Source organism: Borostomias antarcticus (genome assembly GCF_949987555.1).
Source record: "Borostomias antarcticus genome assembly, chromosome: 18".
Classification (NCBI taxonomy): domain Eukaryota; kingdom Metazoa; phylum Chordata; class Actinopteri; order Stomiiformes; family Stomiidae; genus Borostomias; species Borostomias antarcticus.
Window position 1 is genome coordinate 8,112,557 of NC_140251.1, and position 21,010 is coordinate 8,133,566.

At 46.9% G+C, this 21,010-nt stretch overlaps 1 protein-coding gene across 1 annotated transcript; it reads left to right on the forward strand.

Moving 5' to 3' along the window:
- Positions 1 to 18,701: 18,701 nt before the first annotated feature.
- Positions 18,702 to 20,048, forward strand: c2cd4a (C2 calcium dependent domain containing 4A; the record flags this gene model as incomplete). The annotated part of the gene is made up of 1 exon (XM_084452645.1): positions 18,702 to 20,048. One exon carries the CDS (start codon positions 18,702 to 18,704, stop codon positions 20,046 to 20,048), a length of 1,347 nt encoding a protein of 448 aa, XP_084308771.1.
- Positions 20,049 to 21,010: the final 962 nt, after the last annotated feature.

A 21,010-nucleotide genomic window follows, 5' to 3' on the forward strand; every position in this document is an offset into this window, starting at 1 on the left:
AGCATACCACGACTACAGGGCTTCAGACTTGAACATTATCTAAAAAGGAACTACCCCAGAATCAGAATCAGAAACACATTTATTGTCAAGTACGTTTACACATGCAAGGCATTTACTTTGGTTCGGAATACAATTTTCTTCAGGACTTTCAATTTCTTAGGACTATTGAAGCTATCAAGCAGATGATATGAAGAACGTTTCCTTGTATTGTGTACTAAGATAAATGATGAGAGAGAGAAGGCTTTCAAAAAGCATTGATACTGTAGATAAGAGGAGCATGGCTATCCAATTCTCAAAAGTAATTAAAGAATTATATGTTGGCTACTGTACAGTACATTAGGGGCAGCTAGAATCACAGTACATTCAAAGTACTTAGACAATAATGATTCCTCTACTTTGACAGTGGTTTAGTTCCTTACAGAGACAAGCATTAAAGTTGTATGACGTACTGACCACTACAGACGCCATGGTGACGTACAGTGGTTGGTGAGAACAAAGCCTGCCCCTCCCTCTCTACCATCTGGCCAGCCACACAGACAGACAGACAGACAGACAGACAGACAGACAGACAGACAGACAGACAGACAGACAGACAGACAGGCAAGCAGAGAACCATTTCTGGTTCTGGACTGCACTAAATGAACTGGCCTGACAAGAAGCCAAGCCCCACTCGGCCAGTTTAAAGATCCACGAGCAGGGATCACGCTATCCGATGACCTCGGCAGACAGAGGAGCACCAGCCCAGAGAGGAGCCTGCCACACCACACTTCACACTGGGGCTAACAAGCTGGATACGCTCCAGAGGTCAGCACCAGGCGAGCCAGACAGGCCGGGAACAACACTAGCCTTCTTTCTCTTCAAGCTCCACACCTACTTGGGAGGCAGAACACACAGCCCTATACCCCCCCCCCCCCCCCCCCCCGGCATCAGATGCCTCAATCGCTCCGTTTAGTCACGACTTTCTCATGTAATCCTTCCTCTAGTGTCTCCAGCCTCTACACACAAGAGAGGCGGGACGTGAAATCAGCAACGTGTCTCCTCCGCGGGACTGTGTTATTATATTAGCACGGGCGCTGCAACCAAGCAGTAAATCTGATTTATGAGCGGGCCGATGCCTGACAGTCGCAGGCGGGGTGTCCCTCAACGACATGCAGTGTTAGGGGACACTCAGAGGGTTTGGCTTCCACACACGTTCATTGCGGACAGTTGTCAAAGGACAAGGAGTACACATAGCGCCCCCCCCCCAGGCCTCACAGGTGGTGGGGTCGCGGTGACATCCTCAGAATGGTTTTGTCGCGTGTCCCTCACATGATTTTATTTTTATTCTTTGTTGCCATCAACCTCACAGCTCTCCGCTGCAGGACGCGTTAACTGCTGAGGCAAATACAAATCTCACACACTTAAAGATCCAATAATCAAACAAACTGACCGAGGAAATAACGCTCCCAGACAAACCACCATCTGCTGGCAGACAAAACACACGTCGGCGGGCAAAATGCACCGTGGGAGATCGCGCCAGAACGGCCATCAGAAGCCTGTGTCTGGACGACGTCAGATCTTCCTTCGTCAGTTTGAGCACGTCGGAACTCTCCGGAACATCTGGGCAGCAGCTGTGGCCAGCCAGCGCCTTTTTTCGAGGTCAGTAGGTCAGGAGCCTTCTGGAGAGACGCCATCTAATCGCAGCCGTGGATATCATTCTGTGGAAAATTAAACCGCAGGGCCCACAGTCTGGCCCCTGCGCTCTGAGAAGAACCCTGCCTACCCCCTGTACTACCCCACCAAGACTACCCGCCCCCCCCCAAACCCTTTCCTGGAAAACAGAGATTCCAAATGATTAGTTGCGCCTTCCCATGGGGGAGGGGGGCTGGAGAGAGGGAGGGGGGGGGGGGGGTTGGGGTGAGTAATTCAATTAGCCTCTCTGTTCTGCACCATGGCTGAGCTGTGAGGGGAATCTTACATGTCTATCTCATAGGGCGGTATAGGCTGTGTAGATCTAGTGTACACCACTATATAAAGAGAGAGAGAGAGAGAGAGAGAGAGAGAGAGAGAGACGTATGGTTATTCATTACAGTCCAACCTCCACACTGTGGAACCTCTGGTATTGAATACAATCCCTCCCATGTTCCCATGTTCTCTCTCCACCCTGACTACGGCTTGAACCCGATCCATGCGACGTGTTTGGATGTGAAAGGATCGCGTGCCGTGGCCTTCACGGCCCCGAAAGAGCTGCCGCCGCAGATCCTTTGTAGTCACATGACAAGACAACCCCTGGCCACCTTATACGGTTCGCCTCAGAGCACCCTCCGTGTGGCAGCGCTGTTCTCTCTCTCTCCCTCTCTCTCTCTCTGTCTCTCTCTCTCTCTCTCTTCCTCTCTCTCTGCCTGTCTCTCTCTGTCTCTCCCTCTCTCTCTCTCTGTCTCTCTCTTCCTCTCTCTCTGCCTGTCTCTCTCTGTCTCTCCCTCTCTCTATCTCTGTCTCTCTGTCTCTCTCTCTCTCCGTCTCTCTCTCTCTGTCTCTCTCTCTCTCCCTCTCTGTCTCTCCCTCTCTCTCTCTCTCTCTGTCTCTCTGTCTCTCCCTCTCTCTCTCACACGGAGAACACAGCTATCCCTTTCAGCAGAGCGGTGTCTGTGCAGTCTCTTTGTGCTTCCTCCCTGTAGGGGATTCATACAGCACCACACTGGGACTCCATGATGTCCCTGTAATTCATGTCAGGCTTTTCCCAGGCCAGGGTAAAATCAAATCAATCTGGAAATATAAAGCATGTTTCCCGGTCAGAGCCACTCACACAGTCCAGCTGACCACAAATAAATGCGAGATCCTGACAGTCATTAAATAACGCCATTAATAATCCCACATGGGGCACATTCGATTGTGGATTATGGAACAGGGCAGCGGCCGTAGATAAGGGATGAGAGAGTCTGCTCCATGTGCAGATATGAAAGATTAGCGGTGGGATAAAACGTCCTCTCACCAGCCGTGAGTCCTCTGAGGCCAGAGCCGCCAGCCGGAGTCATTAGTGGTGGCAAATGACCTTTGAACCCCCGAGGCTGGCACGCGCACCTGCCACCTGGCCATGTTACCTGACACCCCCCCACCCCACCCCCCTCCCATCTCCTGGGTATAGCGGGGTCTGTCTACTTATGGAGGCCCAGCCCACCCACCCACCACTGGCTAAAGGTCCGTCTCCCAACGGTGGAAACTGAAGACCGTCCCGGGACAGCCCCGCAGCTGCCGAGCAGAACACCGAGCAGATGGTAAAGGTGGCAAGAAGTTAACACAGTATCATTTTAAACTTACACCAGGCCTTTCCATTCAGGCATACAGCCAAAACACTCCTTCTGCATTCTGTTTCTTTAATATATTTTTTCTATTAATAGATTACGAATGAGCCCTGCCAACTGTACATTGTCAGTGGTATACGCTAGATATTCTCTTTTTGAAAATACGTCGAAGCGGAACCCTGCAGGGAGTCTCCGAGGCATGTTCGCTGCTCACTGACCTCGAGCAGAAATGAGAATGAGACTCCTTTTTTGGTAAAGAGGTAAACTAGAGTGCACTGCCCAGTCAGCGCAGGGTCTCGCAGTGACCAGCAGCGTTGGGAGTAACTGATTACAAAGTAAGAGATTACTGTAGTCAGGTTACTTTTTCCAGTAACTTGGAATGTAAGGGATTACACACATTTGAATTTTCAGTAATCAGATTGCAGTTACTGACCTAATAAATATGGAATTACTTTCAGTTACGTATGCGCGTGCCTGCTCCCTTTCATTTGGTTGATATGTGCATGCGATCTCTGCAGTCATGGCTGAACTGACTGTTTATGTCATCAGGGTTGAGATGTGCCAAGAGTGCTGGTATAGGATCAGAATTTCTTGTGTCTTTGGGTAAGGAATGATGATTTGGGTAAGGAATGATCTGGTTTTAGAAAGTAACTCAAAAGTAAATTAATTAGCAATCTGATTACTTTTCAGAGAGAAATCATTAAAGTATTCTAATTACAATTTAGAATAAGTAATCATTAACTTTGCTTGATTACTTTTATTAAGTAACTTGCTCGACACTGTTGACCAGTAACAGGTAGTGTAAGGTTTCAGTCTCATCATGTCATTGTCACTTCCGTGTCCAGTGATGCTGTTTTTAGCTCAGTGCAGCGCACACGCAAGCATGCTCTGACAGGATAGCCGCTGGACTCTGACAGGATTGACACTGGACTCTGACAGGATAGACGCTGCTGAATGGAGCAGTTCATGGCTCTACAGAATTTATGTTTCATGTAATGTATATTCTTCATGTGAGTTAGTGCAAAAGATAAAATAGTGAGCATGTGTGTGTGTGTGTGTGTTTGTGTGTGTGCATGCATGTGTGTATATTTGGGTGGGGGAGGTGAGGGAGAGAGAATGGTAGATTTATGTAACTAATGATTAATTCCAAACCTTGACTGAATGCATGTGCTGATGAAAAACCCATGCCATCAAAATTCATCAAAGTTGAAATAGCATGATCCATCACCCAGTTTACAACCCCCCTGGGCCTCCCCAAACACTGGCGGAGTCTTAGATGATCATATACAGACTTCTACAGCCTCCTACACTCATCTCGCTACTAGGAAAAGCAGATTAGAAATGGTGGAAAGTATATTTACTGTAGCATATAGGTCTGCCATCTCAGGAGAATAATCATCTGTTCATACTGTACAGTACTTGTGGAAAGAGCCCAAAGCCCTGACACCGTTCCATTTAACATGAATATTGAATACAGTAAAGAACAGCCCTCGGAGGGTCAGGAAGAGCCGTACTGTGAGCTCGATGGAGAAGGAGGACACGTGATGGGGGCCGGTTCACGCCGTGGTTCACGCAGTCCAGAGGTCATCGCTAAGAACACGTCTGACTTTACATAGAAGCAGCATGGGAGCTTGGTGCTTGAAAATAGTATCTCTTTTGAACACGGCTTAAATGCAATTCTCAAAGTTTTTTGTGACAAAATTTTTTTTTCGTTGATGCACTATAATGCTATTGCATCGGATCCGTGACAGAACTTTCTGACAGAGGCTGGTATATTTACACATTCAAGTCATTAAGCTCCATCAGATAACATAAATAACTTCCTGGTATCACGGTCCTACTCTGAATATTGACAAAAATGGCAAATCAATGTCACAACACAATATCCACTGCAGAACCAGAATTGAATGAATTCAAACTTCATTTCAGACTCTCCAGAGGGCCCAGAGCAATACAAAAGACAGACAACAAAGAGAACATACCAGGTTTAGGATGCATCCAGTAATATGATAGGCAGCCATAGTTTACCAGCAGCCCTGGAGACGCTTAATCTCTCTCCTCCCACAGCACATGCTCATCACAAAACACAAGAGACCCAATGCCTGCACTGTATATTTACAGTAGATACTAGCTAGCGCTGGCTTTAACGCTACAAATATATCTCCTCCAAATACTATGGTTCTCTGATCTGAGTAGTATCTGACCAAAGATTCACCCAACACCAAGCAAGATCCCCTGGGGATTCTGACTGGAGCCAGGACCTTGGTACTGTAAAATAACAAACTGCCACAGCTCTTTACTGCTGCTAGCACTATGGACCCAGGGCTGCTGCTAGCACTAAGGACCCAGGGCTGCTGCTAGCACTATGGACCCGGAGCTGCTGCTAGCACTAAGGACCCAGGGCTGCTGCTAGCACTATGGACCCAGGGCTGCTGCTAGCACTAAGGACCCAGGGCTGGTGCTAGCACTATGGACCCAGGGCTGCTGCTAGCACTAAGGACCCGGGGCTGCTGCTAGCACTATGGACCCAGGGCTGCTGCTAGCACTAAGGACCCAGGGCTGGTGCTAGCACTATGGACCCAGGGCTGCTGCTAGCATTATGGACCCAGGGCTGCTGCTAGCATTATGGACCCGGGGCTGCTGCTAGCACTAAGGACCCAGGGCTGCTGCTAGCACTATGGACCCGGGGATGCTGCTAGCACTATGGACCCAGGGCTGTGCGGTCAGACTGATCAGTGATACAGATTCATTATAAAAGACAGATGGATTATAAGACCATGGGGGGTCCGGTGCTGCTCTGTCTACCCACTGGCAGTGTATACGGACAGGCCGCCAATGCCATCCTCAGCGTTCGCGTAGATAACACCTCCTCTGGGCCAGATGGTGGGGGGTGAAGGGAGGTCGAGGCGGGGGCTGTGTCTGCCCTCTGGAAGGACCACACAGAGCGTTTCGGCTGTGAACAACAACCAGCAGCTACAAGCAAACTGAGAAAAAAAAAAAAATAGGCGAGAAGATCGAAGAAATGTCTGGTTGATTTCAAATCTCCTGCTCAAGCTTTTGCATGAGGTTCAGAAAGTGGGATGGACATGGTAACCCACATATTATCACAAAAATGTAACAAGGATCCCAGTGGTTCATAGTTGGATGTATCACTGCAAATCATTGCAGGGCTTGAGGGTCTATTTCATAATCACTGTTGGAAATCATAAGCGAAGGCTCTAATTCTCAATGTCACCTTCCATCTGGGGTAACATGCGAAGCGCGCTGCCCTTAAAGACAAGGTCACTGCTGATGAGCTGCATACACAGGGCTTAAGTCACTCACTCACTCACTCACTCACTCACTCACTCACTCACTCACTCACTCACTCACTCACTCACTCACTCACTCACTCACTCACTCACTCACTCACTCACTCACTCACTCACTCAGTTTCCAGCAGCCAAATGCATTTCCGTCCCAAATGTGAAATCATTTGGAGCGTGCCAGAGCAGCCCACGCACCTCGCCTCTCTGTGAGTCAAGGTGCTGACGCTGTAGCCATGAGCCAGAGGAGAGGAGGGAGAGAGAGAGAGACAGAGAGAGAGAGACAGAGAGGGAGGGAGAGAGAGAGAAAGAAAGAGGGGCAGAGAGGGATAGAGAGAGAAAGAGGGGGAGGGTCGGGGGCAGAGGGACAGCGAGAGAGAGAGAGAAAGAGGGGGGTGGGGGGGGTGGGGAGGGGTGATTGAGGGAGCGGGAGAAGGAGAGAGTCTGGCAGAAAGAGTGGAGCTGTTCTGGCAGGGTCAGCAGCCCGCTGTTGATAGGGAGAGCCCCATAGCAGTCATTCCCTCACTGCTCTTCAGACCGGAGGAGGGACGTGTCCCCTAGACAGCCATGTACTGGTATGTAAACATCCTGACAGCCGTCCTACACCAGGGCCCGGCTGGGAACGGCCCCCGGTGACCTGCAGACAGAACCAGCTGCCCGTCAATTCTCCCCCAGTAAGATCGACTGCGCAGTTAAAACGCCAGTGTGATTTTGGTGCCGAGTGCATTTTATTTAACCTCAGCTGTGTGACCGCTCGCCTAGCCATCGGTGCTGAGACACCTAACTCCTGACCTCCGGCGTCACGATATAAGGTATAATAAAAATAGTTTTGGGTCAAAAAAGGAAACTGTTCATCACGATGAACAGGTTCACATTGTGCTTTCGAGGCACGGCTCTCCTGCTCTGCTTATATTCAGCCAATGTGACGTTTCATGAATGCGGATCGATGGCGAGCCGCTCGATCAGAAGCACGGCAGCCTCTCTGCCCCGCTGTCAGTGACCTCTGGCCCCTGGGGGGAGACCCCGCCAGCTGAGAACCCTCCCAGCGTGCTGACAGAGGGAGGGAGGCTGGACCATCAGAGCCCTGGGGAGCCAGCTGCTAATCCTCCTAATGCACGTTCGCCGCGACACACCCTAGAGATGACGTTACTCGAGGCAGAAATCCTCCATGTTTCTGAGAGCCCAGCTAATAGCCTTGGTAAATACAGCACAACTCAAACAGGGCACTCTCACTGTATTTGTTCATCTATCAAGTCACTTGTAAAGCTACAGTAGGAGTGAACGTGTACCACGGACAGGAGGACAATAGCGGCGTACTTGGCGTTCGTGTGAGGAGAACAATTGATGTTCGTAAAGACGCGTGTTAATGAAGGGGGAAGAATGGTCCCTACTGCCCAGGGACAAACAGAGCGGAGCGGCTTACAAACGGGTGGCCATCATTCACCTGGCACAACGAGCAGCCATCGCAGGGTTAGGAAGGATAGCAGAACACAGGGTTAGGAAGGATAGCAGAACACAGGGTTAGGAAGGATAGCAGAACACAGGGTTAGGAAGGATAGCAGAACACAGAGTTAGGAAGGATAGCAGAACACAGGGTTAGGAAGGATAGCAGAACACAGGGTTAGGAAGGAGCTGGTACAAAACACAGGGTTAGGAAGGATAGCAGAACACAGGGTTAGGAAGGATAGCAGAACACAGAGTTAGGAAGAACAGCAGAACACAGAGTTAGGAAGGACCAGGAGCTGATCCAGAACTCCCCGAGAGCCTGTAAGACATTGTGACCTATGGCTGCTGGAAGAGAACGGTTGAGGCAGAATGTAGAGTAGGTCGGACTGTGTGGCCATACATTAAATAGTATCCATTCACACTGTCCAAGTCTGTGGAGCATCAGTTGATCATTTGAAGTTTTCCCCCTTTTCCCACTGCAGCTAAATTGATGACATCTCGTGATCCTTGCCGCAGACAATCGATTCCTCTCATGGGGAGCTGAGCATTTCCCATGGCATTTCTGCCCTTTACCAGAGCTGAGAACGGAGATGTTTATCCAGTCTCGTCTACAGGGAACCCGATAAGGCCTCTCTATGGACTCTCCAGCTGCACCAATCAACACCTTCAGCACTGAGTGGATTACTGTACACCTCCTGGTATCATATCACCTCAGAAACATAAAGACCTTCCAATGACTATAGATTCCAGTCATGTTCCACAATGCCATACACCACTGTCAAAAACCAACTAGTAGAAGAGTTTGAATGTAATTTGCTTTGCTGTGTAATTTGCTACGTACTGCAGACACTTTAAATGCATCTAAAATGTCTAAATGATGGTGATCATTACTGGAGGAGGAGTACTTAGCAGAAAACCCATTCAGTCAGTTCAGAATCGGCCTCAGAAGGCAAAACAAGCTTGTAGGAACACTGTTTAATTCATCCCAAAGAGATGTCATTCTTAAATGTCTTTTCATTGCTAAAAGCGAGAGGAGAGAACACTGCACAAAGCCATAGAGATGCAAATACTGGAGTCATGGCAAAATTGTAACCTTTCAAGTTGCTCAAACCAGACTCCTGCACAAACATAACCAAGCCAGACCCCTGTGTCAACATAACCAAACCAGACTCCTGTACTAACGTAACCAAACCAGGCTCCTGTACTAACATAACCAAGCCAGACTCCTGTGTCAACATAACCAAACCAGGCTCCTGTACTAACATAACCAAACCAGACTCCTGTACTAACATAACCAAACCAGACTCCTGTACTAACATAACCAAACCAGGCTCCTACAGTATACTAACATAACCAAACCAGACTCCTGTACTACTGTAACTGGCAGTCCCACAGGCGCCCGGAGCCTGCTGACCTAGTCCAGACCCTGCCATGACTAGGTTCACCATTGCCTTCTCTAGCACAGGCTCAGCTACCTCCTACTGCACACACACGCACACGCACACGCACACGCACACGCACACACACACACACACACACATACATACACATCTCCAAATGACACAGGATAGAGCTAACCATTACTGTTATCATCATCATCATCATCATCATCATCATCATTATCATCATCATCACTATCATCATCATCATCACTATCATCATCATCATCATCAGCACCACCATCATCATCATCACCTTCATCATCCTCATCACCATCATCATAATCATCACCATCATCATAATCATCACCACTATCATCATCATCATCATCATCACCATAATCATCATCATCATCACCACCATCATCACCACCATCACCATCACCATCATCATCACCACTACCATCATCATCATCATCACCATCATCCTCATCATCACCATCATCATCATCATCATCATCATCACCATCATCATCATCACCATCACCATCACCATCACCATCACCATCACCATCACCATCACCACCACCATCATCATAATCATCATCAACCCCATCATCATCACCATGATCATCATCATCATCATCATCATCATCATCACCATCATCATCATTCATCAACCATCATTCTTCTCGTTCGCTCAGTTCATGCGCAGAAAGCCACACTGAGGTTTGAATTTGTATTTGTTCACACATAATAAACCCAACAGATTTTCATACTTATATACTTATTTCAAAAATGTACAGCAGACAGCACGACCATCCCTCTCTAGAGAGCCCAAATCAGCAGAGTGAAAGTGGAGTAGCTGAGTGGGTGGGTGATGTCAGAGGACTGGTCTATCAGCTTGGCTTGTTTTCTCCAGACCCCACCAGAAGTTCCTCTGGAAAAGGACTGGCGTGGTCGGAGAGGAAGTGAGTGGAGCAGTGGAAAATATGCTTTAGCAGGACTGAGGACAGTATTGTTTCAGCCATGATGAGGCACGTCCATTTCATTTCTCCCAAGACACAAGGTGAGCTCACACTTACTGTAAGAACATGAATGCTGTAGGTCCCTGTATGAAATAGGCCATGCGCAGACACACACATACACGCAGGTACTGTACACACACACACGCAAACACACAGCTATAACATTGCCTTGTGAATTTACTGTACACTGGGCAAAAGTGGGAGATATGTATCTCTTGTTCCCTGGCTGCTGGGAGAGAGAGAGAGAGAGAGGCCAGCTCTACAAAAGGTTGACATCGTACAGGCGGCAGTGAGCAGCACGCTGTGGGAGAGGTCTATTTCAGCGGTAAACAGAGAACACAAAGACAGGGTCAGGGTGACAGTACAGGGCGTGTTGGAAGTTTCCAGCCCCCCCCACACACACACACACTCACGCATTAATATGGTTCAACGGTCTCCCAAAACGTCGCTTCCCAGCCCCGCCATTAAACATTTCCTGGGGAATTCCGTTCGGGAATGTTATTCTTGGTGGTGACAGAGCAACTGTAACAGCTGAGAAGAAAATCACTTTCTAATGGGGGGTGGGGCTCAATGGCCTTCTCTCTACACACACACACAGACAAACACGCACACACACACACACACACAGATATACATACACACCGACGCACACACACACACCAATACACACACACACCGATGCACACACACACACGCACACACACACACACACACACACACACACACAGTAGACTGTCCTCGATACACAGCATGAATAATAGACCAGCGCTAATGAATATTTGACTGAGTGGCCACACTGTTGTCAACATGATCTGTGTTCTATTCCGTAGCTGCGTTCACTTTCCTCAGACCTACAGATTTTATATAAGGCATCAAAACATCTCTCTCTTTCCCTCCCGTGTCTAAACGCATCACCGTCGCCGTGCGTTTCTCCCTTGAAACTGACATGAGGCTTTGGTGCCTCACTAGTGCCTCTGTAACTGAAGGTTGACCCAATGAGAGTAGCTCTGTCAGGCTTCTCTTGAACACCAGCAACATGATGATGATGATGATGATGGTGATGATGATGATGATGATGATGGGGACTTGTTGACGGCTGTGTATTTCAAAACATGCATCCAAACGCCTTCATCAGCAGGAACAGAATTAGAAATCTAACATGGCTCTCGTGTGGATCACAGGTAACACTGAGCAGCTTCTAATATCATTTTTACAAGGTCCCACATGATCTCAAATTCTATGGTCATTCCTGAAATGCAACAACCTATAACTTAAATAATTCATATTATGCAGCTGCATGGATGAAACTTGTTCTAACAGAGAGCTTAATAGCTTCACATAAAGCAGAGTCACTTTGGTAATGGCTTCTTAAATGGCAGGCTTGTGTTGGCTGGGAGATGGAGATGCATAAACCATTAAGGAACGCTTGACTTTAATTACTGGACTGAGAAAGAAAGGGATGCATTTGGGAAGACTGCTGTAAGGGGTGATCCGACAGAATACTGAATGTTGATAGATACTAGGCCATGCTGTATTCACAGTGGCTACAATATCATAGTGTCTACAGTATTCCTCTTGTTGAGCATGCCATCTAACATAATGTCTGGGTTATCATGAAGAAGGGAAGCCATTGAAATGCCCCAGGGCTGATGTAGTATTCTATCATCCTCCATTGGCCAATGCTAATTATAACTACACCATGTTAGTGTTGAGCACAGATGTGCTCTGGAACACTGGTCTCCACACGGATACGCCAAGATTTAACACTGTGGGAGTTCAGGTTAGGTGCAAAACACTTGCATACATTTGCATGCCTGCACACAGACATCTGTATACATTCCCTTTAGTCACATGCTGATTTAAGCACGTCTGTATAGCATCCTTCTGAAATGGTTTGTGATTCTACATCACGCTGAATGGGCCAATGATTAGAACAAGTACTGATCATGACCACTAATACAACCTACTGGTGGCCACCTACTGACCAGTCTGGCATAATACTGCTGCTGCAGGGAAATACTGTATCTCCACACTCTCATATTTTGCTTGGCACATATTATGTTAGACTGATGATCTTGATGGCCACCAGCAGTTACAGACAGACTGAAGTCTTGATTCCATGCTCAGCACGGGAGGACTGACTCACTGGAGGCTTGTAATATTAGGGAGGCATTGTACAGTATCTGGCCATGGGAGCCAGCTGTCATTCAGAGAGGGCAGCAGAGGATCTTGTGGAATGTCTGTGAGATTTGAAGGGATTTCGATGACTTGTAGACACAAGAATCAAATAAAACATTTGTGTGAAAGAATGAACGACTTATTGATCGTAAATGGGTCACCGCATAGTAGGCTACTGTAGGCTACAACAGCATGGCCCTGGATATATTCACCACCATGAGTCACCTCACTGACCTTCTGTCCAATCCACAGACCATTCAGGTGAGGGGCCACAGCTAATGAGAATAGAATTAGAACAGACGACTAGCTCACCTGGATACCACTTCTATAAGATACGAAGTTTCAGTGAAAACACACGTCCATTCTCACAAATGTATAGGACATACAGTTGATAGGCTACGGATCAGACTACGTAATGCCAAATTCTAGGGAGACGTGAAATAGGCCTTGAACCCGATTGACTGAAAATCAATTACTTTGGTAGGTCATAGTTTAATCATTTCCATCATGTATTAGTACTCCTCATCATCATTTTGGTATGCACTTGGGACTATCCGTTTGCGCGGGGAGCACTCACTTGAAGATGCTACACATTTTGGCCATGGTCGCCAAACGTTTGAGAAATAGGAAATCCGCACACTGGAATTCCAGCTCCCAGTTTCACTTTATGGTTAAATATATAAATATGTAAAAACGTTGACAGAAAAGCGACTAGCCTATCTTTCCACACGCACAGATCAGATAGCCTACCTCGGGTCGCCTCCCAAGTTCCCACATCATTTGAAGGGCAACGTTGTCGTGCGATAAATTACATTGAACTGAACATTGAAATTCGGTATTAAGCAAGCAAAAATGTTGATGCTTGCATCACATAAATGGTTGAAATAGTCATGACTTAATACGCCTGATCATGTCAGGTGCTGCAAACTGGAATTCGCATAACGTGTATATTTGAGCACAGGATACATATTAATTTAAAAGAAACTGACACATCAAACAAATGAAACATTATCCAGAAAACGAGATCAGACTGCAAACTAAATAATTACACACAGTATGCTAGGGGAGTAAATCATCTATTGCTGATAACCAAAGGAGCTCTGAGAATGGGCTTAAATTATTTTTAAAACCATCCTTGTTGAAGCCCCTGTCAAATAAAGTAGGACATTTCGCCACCCTCTTTCAGAAGAAATCATCTGCGTTAGTGTCCAAAAACACGTTGGAATGATATCAAAAAACGTGAAATCCTACCTGAAATCTGTCACTCGTTAATGCATACGAACGCTCTTGGATGTAGCCTACACAGCAGCCGCGGTCCTGCCTCCAGTATCAAGTCAAGCCCCTCCTAGTCCAGAGACTCGATACGAGGGAGATGAAAACAGAGCCCATTCTGCGCAGTAAAGAGGAAACGCGTCACACTCCTCACTATATAGATGGCAGCACCCACATAACTTGAACATCTGTATGGTGTGCGTTGATTACATATACGAAAATAGTACTACAATATCCCACCCCTACGCTCAAAGCTGTCCATCACATTTAATATGTAGCTATTTATACAGTTGTGAAAGCACTGGTGCGAGTGTGAGTAGACCTGTGTGTGCCTATGGTGCGAGATGTAAACGGATCTTGAGATGGAGAGTGGATCAAATCATTATGAATTGAAATATTTCATTTAATTTCAAACCTTTATTTATACTCGTAAAGCATTGAGGTTTCCTTCATTTACAGTGTTGACGAGTTCACACAAACACAAATAACAACAGAACAAATACAATTTAAAATAATAATAATGATAATAATACGTATTATTATTATTATTATTATTATTATTATTATTATTATAATTATTATTATTAAGAACTGTTACAGGTCGAAGTACAAATGTTAAGAGTCATGGATTTAAACTGTGATTGAAGGAAGTAGGTCTACCTCATATATAATATAGGCTATCTAAGTGATTTGTCATGGGAAAGGGTTAAGTGACTAAGTGCAGTCTGTTCAATCAGTCACATTAATAATTTGTCATTTGAACCATTCACATATGGTTTTTTATCACTCAACTTGTTGGATACAGTAAAGCATTTATAGATCTGGCATTTATAACTCTGGGCAGCGAGACACACATGCTAAGCTCCATTCAGCAAGGCGAGCATACTGAAGAGGTCCTCAGTGATGGAGTGATAGGCCAAAAATCTGTAGAAAAAGATGAGGGTTAAAAAGATTTTCTCATGCTTTTTAATGCAAGTGTCACAGGGGAGAAAAAACACAACTGTGAGCATGAGAAAATATTTTTAAACCTCTTTTTCTCCAGATTTGTGTGCGACCCACCACTCTTTTTGATTCTATATTACTGTAGCGACCTGCCTGACACAAGATCAGTTGCACATAGAAGAGATGACATTGTTTAACCGAAAGGCATAGGGCAAGGAATGTGAACCCTCTAAAACCAACAGGAACATCCTCACTATGCTGGCTATGTCAGTGTGATGTCGGCGGAAGGGGTCTCATACTGGTCGTTGGAGCTACAGACTACATTGACACGTGAACGCCCATGTGGTTTGAAGCCTTTGCACCTGCCATAGGCACGGTTTCAAGCCAACCCATAAGTCCTTCCATAAGGCACTTGTGAGTGCTATGCCAGTGTGTACCCTGACACATGAAACAGTGTGTGTGCCATGAAATGCATAGCTGCCTGTGGGTCTCGAACCTACATATGGCCCTGAGATAAGACTCTAATGCACTGGTTGTAGATCTGACAGGTTGAGTTCGCTCCACACCAGTGAAAAGAGCTTGTCATTTTTGAGTATGAGTAAAGGCCTTCTTGTAAAGGATAGGGGTTTATCTGAAGCTGGCCGATGTCAGTGTGGTATCTGGCACAGTACTTAGCACTGTCCCCTCACAACAAGAAGGTCACAGGTTTGATTCATGCTTGGGGCGATGTCGGCACTGGGGATGTTCTCCCCAGGGTTGTCAGGTACTCAGGTGGGGTATCTCCCGGTCCTTTCTGTGTGGAGTTTGCATGTTCTCCCTGTGTTCGCAAAGGTTTCCTCCCAAGAACCTAATATGAAAAACATGCAGAAGAACAGATGCTCTGTCCGGTCCCTGACCAGGACTTGGACTGAGCACTTGGACTTGGTCCCTGGGTGCCACTGACGAGGCTGCCCACTGCTCCTGGCTGCCCCTGGAGGAGGATGGCTTGGGTGGGAGAAATGCAGAGGACATATTCCACTAGCGACCACTGAAAATATGTGTGTGTGTGTGTGTGTGTGTGTGTGTGTGTGTGTGTGTGTGTGTGTGTGTGTGTGTGTGTGTGTGTGTGTGTGTGTGTGTGTGTGTGTGTGTGTGTATGCTGTGTTGCCGCTTACTCACATGTGTTTGTATGTAGCCTATCACGTTTGGCAAATAAAGACCATTGAGGTCCAGTAATTATTAATAATCATCATAGATTTATGACTGTTACCCAAGTGATTTAGTGTCTCTTAAACTAAAGCTGTATGTTGTTGCTTTTTAGCTAACTACTGCCCTCTATTGGTGATAACATTATCCAGCACATTATCCAGTCTGGTGACAAATGGCCCACACACTCTATACAGAGGAACTTCAATCCGGAGTGACTCTCTGTTTGAAGTCTTTGTTTGATGAAAATATGAGGTAAACCGGGCCATGTTTGAAGGTAAATCATGAACACATGTGTTACATGCAGCAGTGGTCTCCTGGGTAATTATTATCAAGTCCAGATTCAACTTCCTCCTGATGGCAGGTTCTGGAATATAAATGAGTATGACGTGTGCACTAGCTGAAACAGCCATTAGACTAGACCTTTTAGAATAACATTTCTGAGAAAGCTCAAATCTTTTATTTATTTCCCCTGTTCTTAGGTGCCATTAGGTATGATCTCACCATCTGTCTAATGGTGTGGTTGCTTGGGGATACTGAGCTCTCCACTTGAACTAAGGCCTGCAGAGAACTATTAATTGTATTTATTTATTAAAAAAAGGAATACCCCTCTACAGTACATGTGTAACCGAGTGTAAAGTGAGAGTAGCTGGTGAAACTCACTCCTCAAAGGAGCGCTGACAGTCTCTCCAAGAGGGACGTCCCTATTGGCACAACTGTTAACGTGTCCGCCTCACAAGCAGGAGAGCTTGTTGAATGTGGGTTCGAATCCCGCCCTGGGCAAGCACATTTGGGTTACACATGGTCATAGGCCCATCTGTAGTACATGGTCATAGGTCAAGGTTAAGAATTAAAGGTCCTAGTAGCAATATAGATTTATGTACTGATACAGATCTAACTGTATCAATCAGAAATCATTCACACATAATGTTAACATTCCATCATCAAAGTCCCTTAGAAATGTGTGTCTTATATGTGTGATGTAGGTGTCTTTATCAGTGCTGGGGTTGGACTTTACTATTAGTAGGCCTGCTGGGCATGTCCAGAAATCCCTCTTTTTTCTGTCCATCTGGCAATCCTTCTAGAATTGTCCTCAACACAAAGTATTATTTGTCTGCCACCACTAGAGGGTATAGCAGTAGCATACTGTAACTTGATCAAGTTTGTATCCTTCTGTGGCCTATCATTCATATTCAGTAGCTGGTTCTGGTGAAAACTGGTCATGTTTCTTAAGCGGCAGCATGACTGTTAGTCAGTATAAGAGTAGATTGAGCATTAGTGTAGATTGTGAATGGAAATTATTCAAAATAATCTTTCGATCAGTTTTACAGGAAATTGGCAAACTATCCAGTCAGATATTAGACAGTTTGTCTTTGTAGCCTCATCATAGCTTCAATTCCTCACTTTTTCTCTAAGTAAATATCATAGACATTGTAAAAGGGCCATTGTTAAGTCTTTGCTTTTAATGTTTGTTAAACATTTCTGTTAACCATTGGCAGGGATGACTAAGCTTAATGAATAGGCATTGACGTCAAATTTAAGCCAAGTAAACAGCCGTTTTTATGATTTCTTTCATGTGATGAATGGATGTAATAGCTGACCTGCATTTCAGTAAAAGTCAATGCAATCTCACACAAAATGTTTCCAAAATCAGCTGTCCTCTGCAGTTCAACTGGGCTAACCTACTTCATATGGAATTACCTTAATCATAATCTTATCATTTTACCTTGATTATTAGACAGACAAGGTTAAATTTTCCTTCTCATCTGTATAAATGGAAAAATCAAACATGCCAATTAACAGCCTCCCATTTTGTTCACCCTTAAGTAGTGTGCTGATTTGAACTCTCACAGTAGTGAGCTGATTTGAACTCTCACAGTAGTGAGCTGATTTGAACTCTCACAGTAGTGAACCTATTTTAACTCTCACAGTAGTGAGCTGATATTAACTCTCACAGTAGTGAACCTATTTTAACTCTCACAGTAATGAGCTGATTTGAACTCTCACAGTAGTGAGCTGATATTAACTCTCACGGCAGTGTGCTGATTTTAACTCTCACAGTAGTGTGCTGATTTTAACACTCACAGTAGTGTGTTGCCTTTCACCCTCACGGCAGTCTGCGTTTGGTCCGGGCCTCTCCGCCGGCCGGCCGGTTGTTCGCTTGGGGAGCGGCGTGGGCGTCTCCATGGTAACAGGTGGCCAAGGAGAGGGGGAGGATCCCGTGCGCCCAGAGGAGGTGGGATGTTGGGTGACCCAGGCCTCCTCCCCTCCTGTTACTTGGCCCTATTTAAACCGCCTGCAGCCTCACCGCTGCCTGCAGAGGAGCTGGTCTTGAGAAGAGGAGCGTCTGAGTCTGCTGCTAAGAGAGAGCCTCAGCTATCGCTCACAATACCCTGAGCCCTTCCCCATAGCCAGCTCACAGTCCTGTTATAGGACACTTGGATTTACCCACATCCCTTTCACACAAGGTAAGCCTCACCACACTGACTTATAATGATTCGAAGTATTGTTTTTACTCATGTTACTGATTATTATTATTATATTATTGATTTCATTACTTAATATCGCTTTTTGAAAACCAGCTTTGTTGGTTGCTGAAGTTAGGCTTCACTCATCTTACCGGGATCTCCCTCTGACCTCCGCAGTGTCCCGACCCATCCTCCCCGACCCCCCGACCAAGCACTCATGTGGGTGGTGGAGAAGATCCGCGTGTCGGTGGAGAGAACCAACCTGCCGCTTCCTTCCGCCGAGTACAGCTTCCGGATGGGTGACCTCATGTTCGGAGACAAATCCCACAAGGGCAAGAAGGCCCCCCTCTGCCCCAACATCATCACCCCGGACACCATTCCGGAGTTCTGCATCCCGCCCACGATCCCGTCCCCGCACGAGGCCAAGGCCGGGGAGTGCAGCCGGCCCGCCCCCGTCATCTGGGTCTCCCCCTGCGAGAGGGGGGGCCCCGGGAGGGGAGAGGCTTCGGGCACGGTGCTCATCAGTCCGCACGTCATCCAGGTGGAGAGCGTGGACGAGTGCCCCTGCGATGGCAGCGGCTGCAGCGACGAGGAGGCCACCGACGCGGACCCCCGGAGCCAAGCGGCCCTCTCCCTCCCCCACCTGGCCAAGGCCCAGACCTGCTACGGCTTTTGCACCCTGTTGGAGAGCCCCCACACCAGGAGGAAGGAGTCCCTGTTCCACAGTGACCCGGCGTCCTGCGGTGCCCCGCTGCTCTTCCCGAGGAGCCGGTCCAGCACATGCTCCAGGGCGCTCCCCTCCGCCCGCACCTCCTTCAGCAACACCCTGGCCTCCAGACTCTCCCCTAGAGGCTACGCCCTCAACAGACAGGGCACCGTCGACAGCGACACCACCTCCTCCGCCGAGTCTTCTCCCTTCAGCTCCCCCCTGCTGGCCAGGTGCCCGCCCAAGTCGTCCCTCCTCAAAGCGCTGAGTCACGAGGGGCTGCTCTCCCAGAGCACGAGGAAGGCCACGATGTCCAGGAACGACTCGCTGTCCACCGACGAGGGAAGCTCTACGGACAACAGCCCCAACGTCATGAGGCGGGCGTCGGAGGGGCTGGTGGAGGGCCTGCCCCGGAGCTTCGGCCTGGCGCCCCCACCCAACATCTTCCCCATGGACTTGGTGCTGCACAGAGACAGGGTGATGAAGGAGAGCCTGGTGCCCGTGGGGAAGGATGGCGTCCTGCGCCTTTCGGCGGAGTACTGCCCCGACAACCAGCAGCTGCGGGTCCGGCTGATCAGCGCCGAGGGGATGTACCCGGCCTCCGTGGACCCCAAGAGCATCAGCTGCAGCGTCAGCCTCTCACTGGTGCCCGGGAAGCTGCAGAAGCAGCGCAGCACGGTCATCAGGAAGAGCCGGAACCCCATCTTCAATGAGGACTTCTTTTTCGACAGTGTCTCCACGGAGGACCTGTGTGAGAGGTCGCTGCGCTTTAAAGTGGTGAACAAAATGTCCACCATGAAGAGAGACTACATCCTAGGGAACTGTGAACTTGTCCTCACTAGCATTATAACTTTATAAATTTGACTATTTACACCTATTTATTTATTTTTCTATATATAAATGTTATTTATTTTCATTTTTATACTGTACCACGATACTTTCTATGAAATAAATTATGAAAAACATCCACGTTTCCTTGTCTAACTTGTCATATCTTGATCATTATCAGTATCAATTCAATCAATTGATCATTATCAGATAAAAATTGTCCATCCTCATCTTTAACCTGGTCATGCCACATCATTCAGTGTGAGCAAAGATTTGTATGTATTTATGAGTTGATAATAATCCCCCTTGGCTCTGGCTGCTTGCCTGCCCCCCCTCATTAAGAAATACATTATGGCCCTTTAGCTAATTAGTTCTGTCCCCAGGTAGTCTGTCCTCTCATGCCACCCTGGTGTCAGCTGGGTGATAAACATGGCTGGGTCATGTGCTGGGTTATGCATAGTCATGGCTGGGTCAAGTGCTAATGTAAGAGGTTCAGAGGCACCTGTTTCCTCTAAGCCTGTTGTTTCCTCTTGACCTTTGCAGGGATTAGAAATACCAGTGGTAACCAGAAACCTGGAGAGTGTTTTTGTTTGTTTTTTTTACCTCAGAAGCTGAATTTCTAACTGTGCTGACTGCTACAGTAGGTCTGACTGTATATTCCTGAAAAGGATGTCAGAAAAAAACTGAAATAGGCAACACTGTTCAATAACCTGTGCCCAATATCTATTCTAGACTGAGTTGAGAGAGCACATAGAGGACAGAAAATGTCACGTCCTTTAATGGAGATGCTGTCCTTTGTTGATTATAATCATTAATTATAATTGTTGATTATAATTGTTGAACTACAATGAACCAGAATATATTGTGCATCGTACATTGTAGCTACTTTACATAATGTGCACTGATGATGTGTCCAAGAGCATCGAGAGACGCATTCATCCAATCCAAAATAAACTGTATTTCATCTCATAGTTGTATGGGTGCGTACTGTA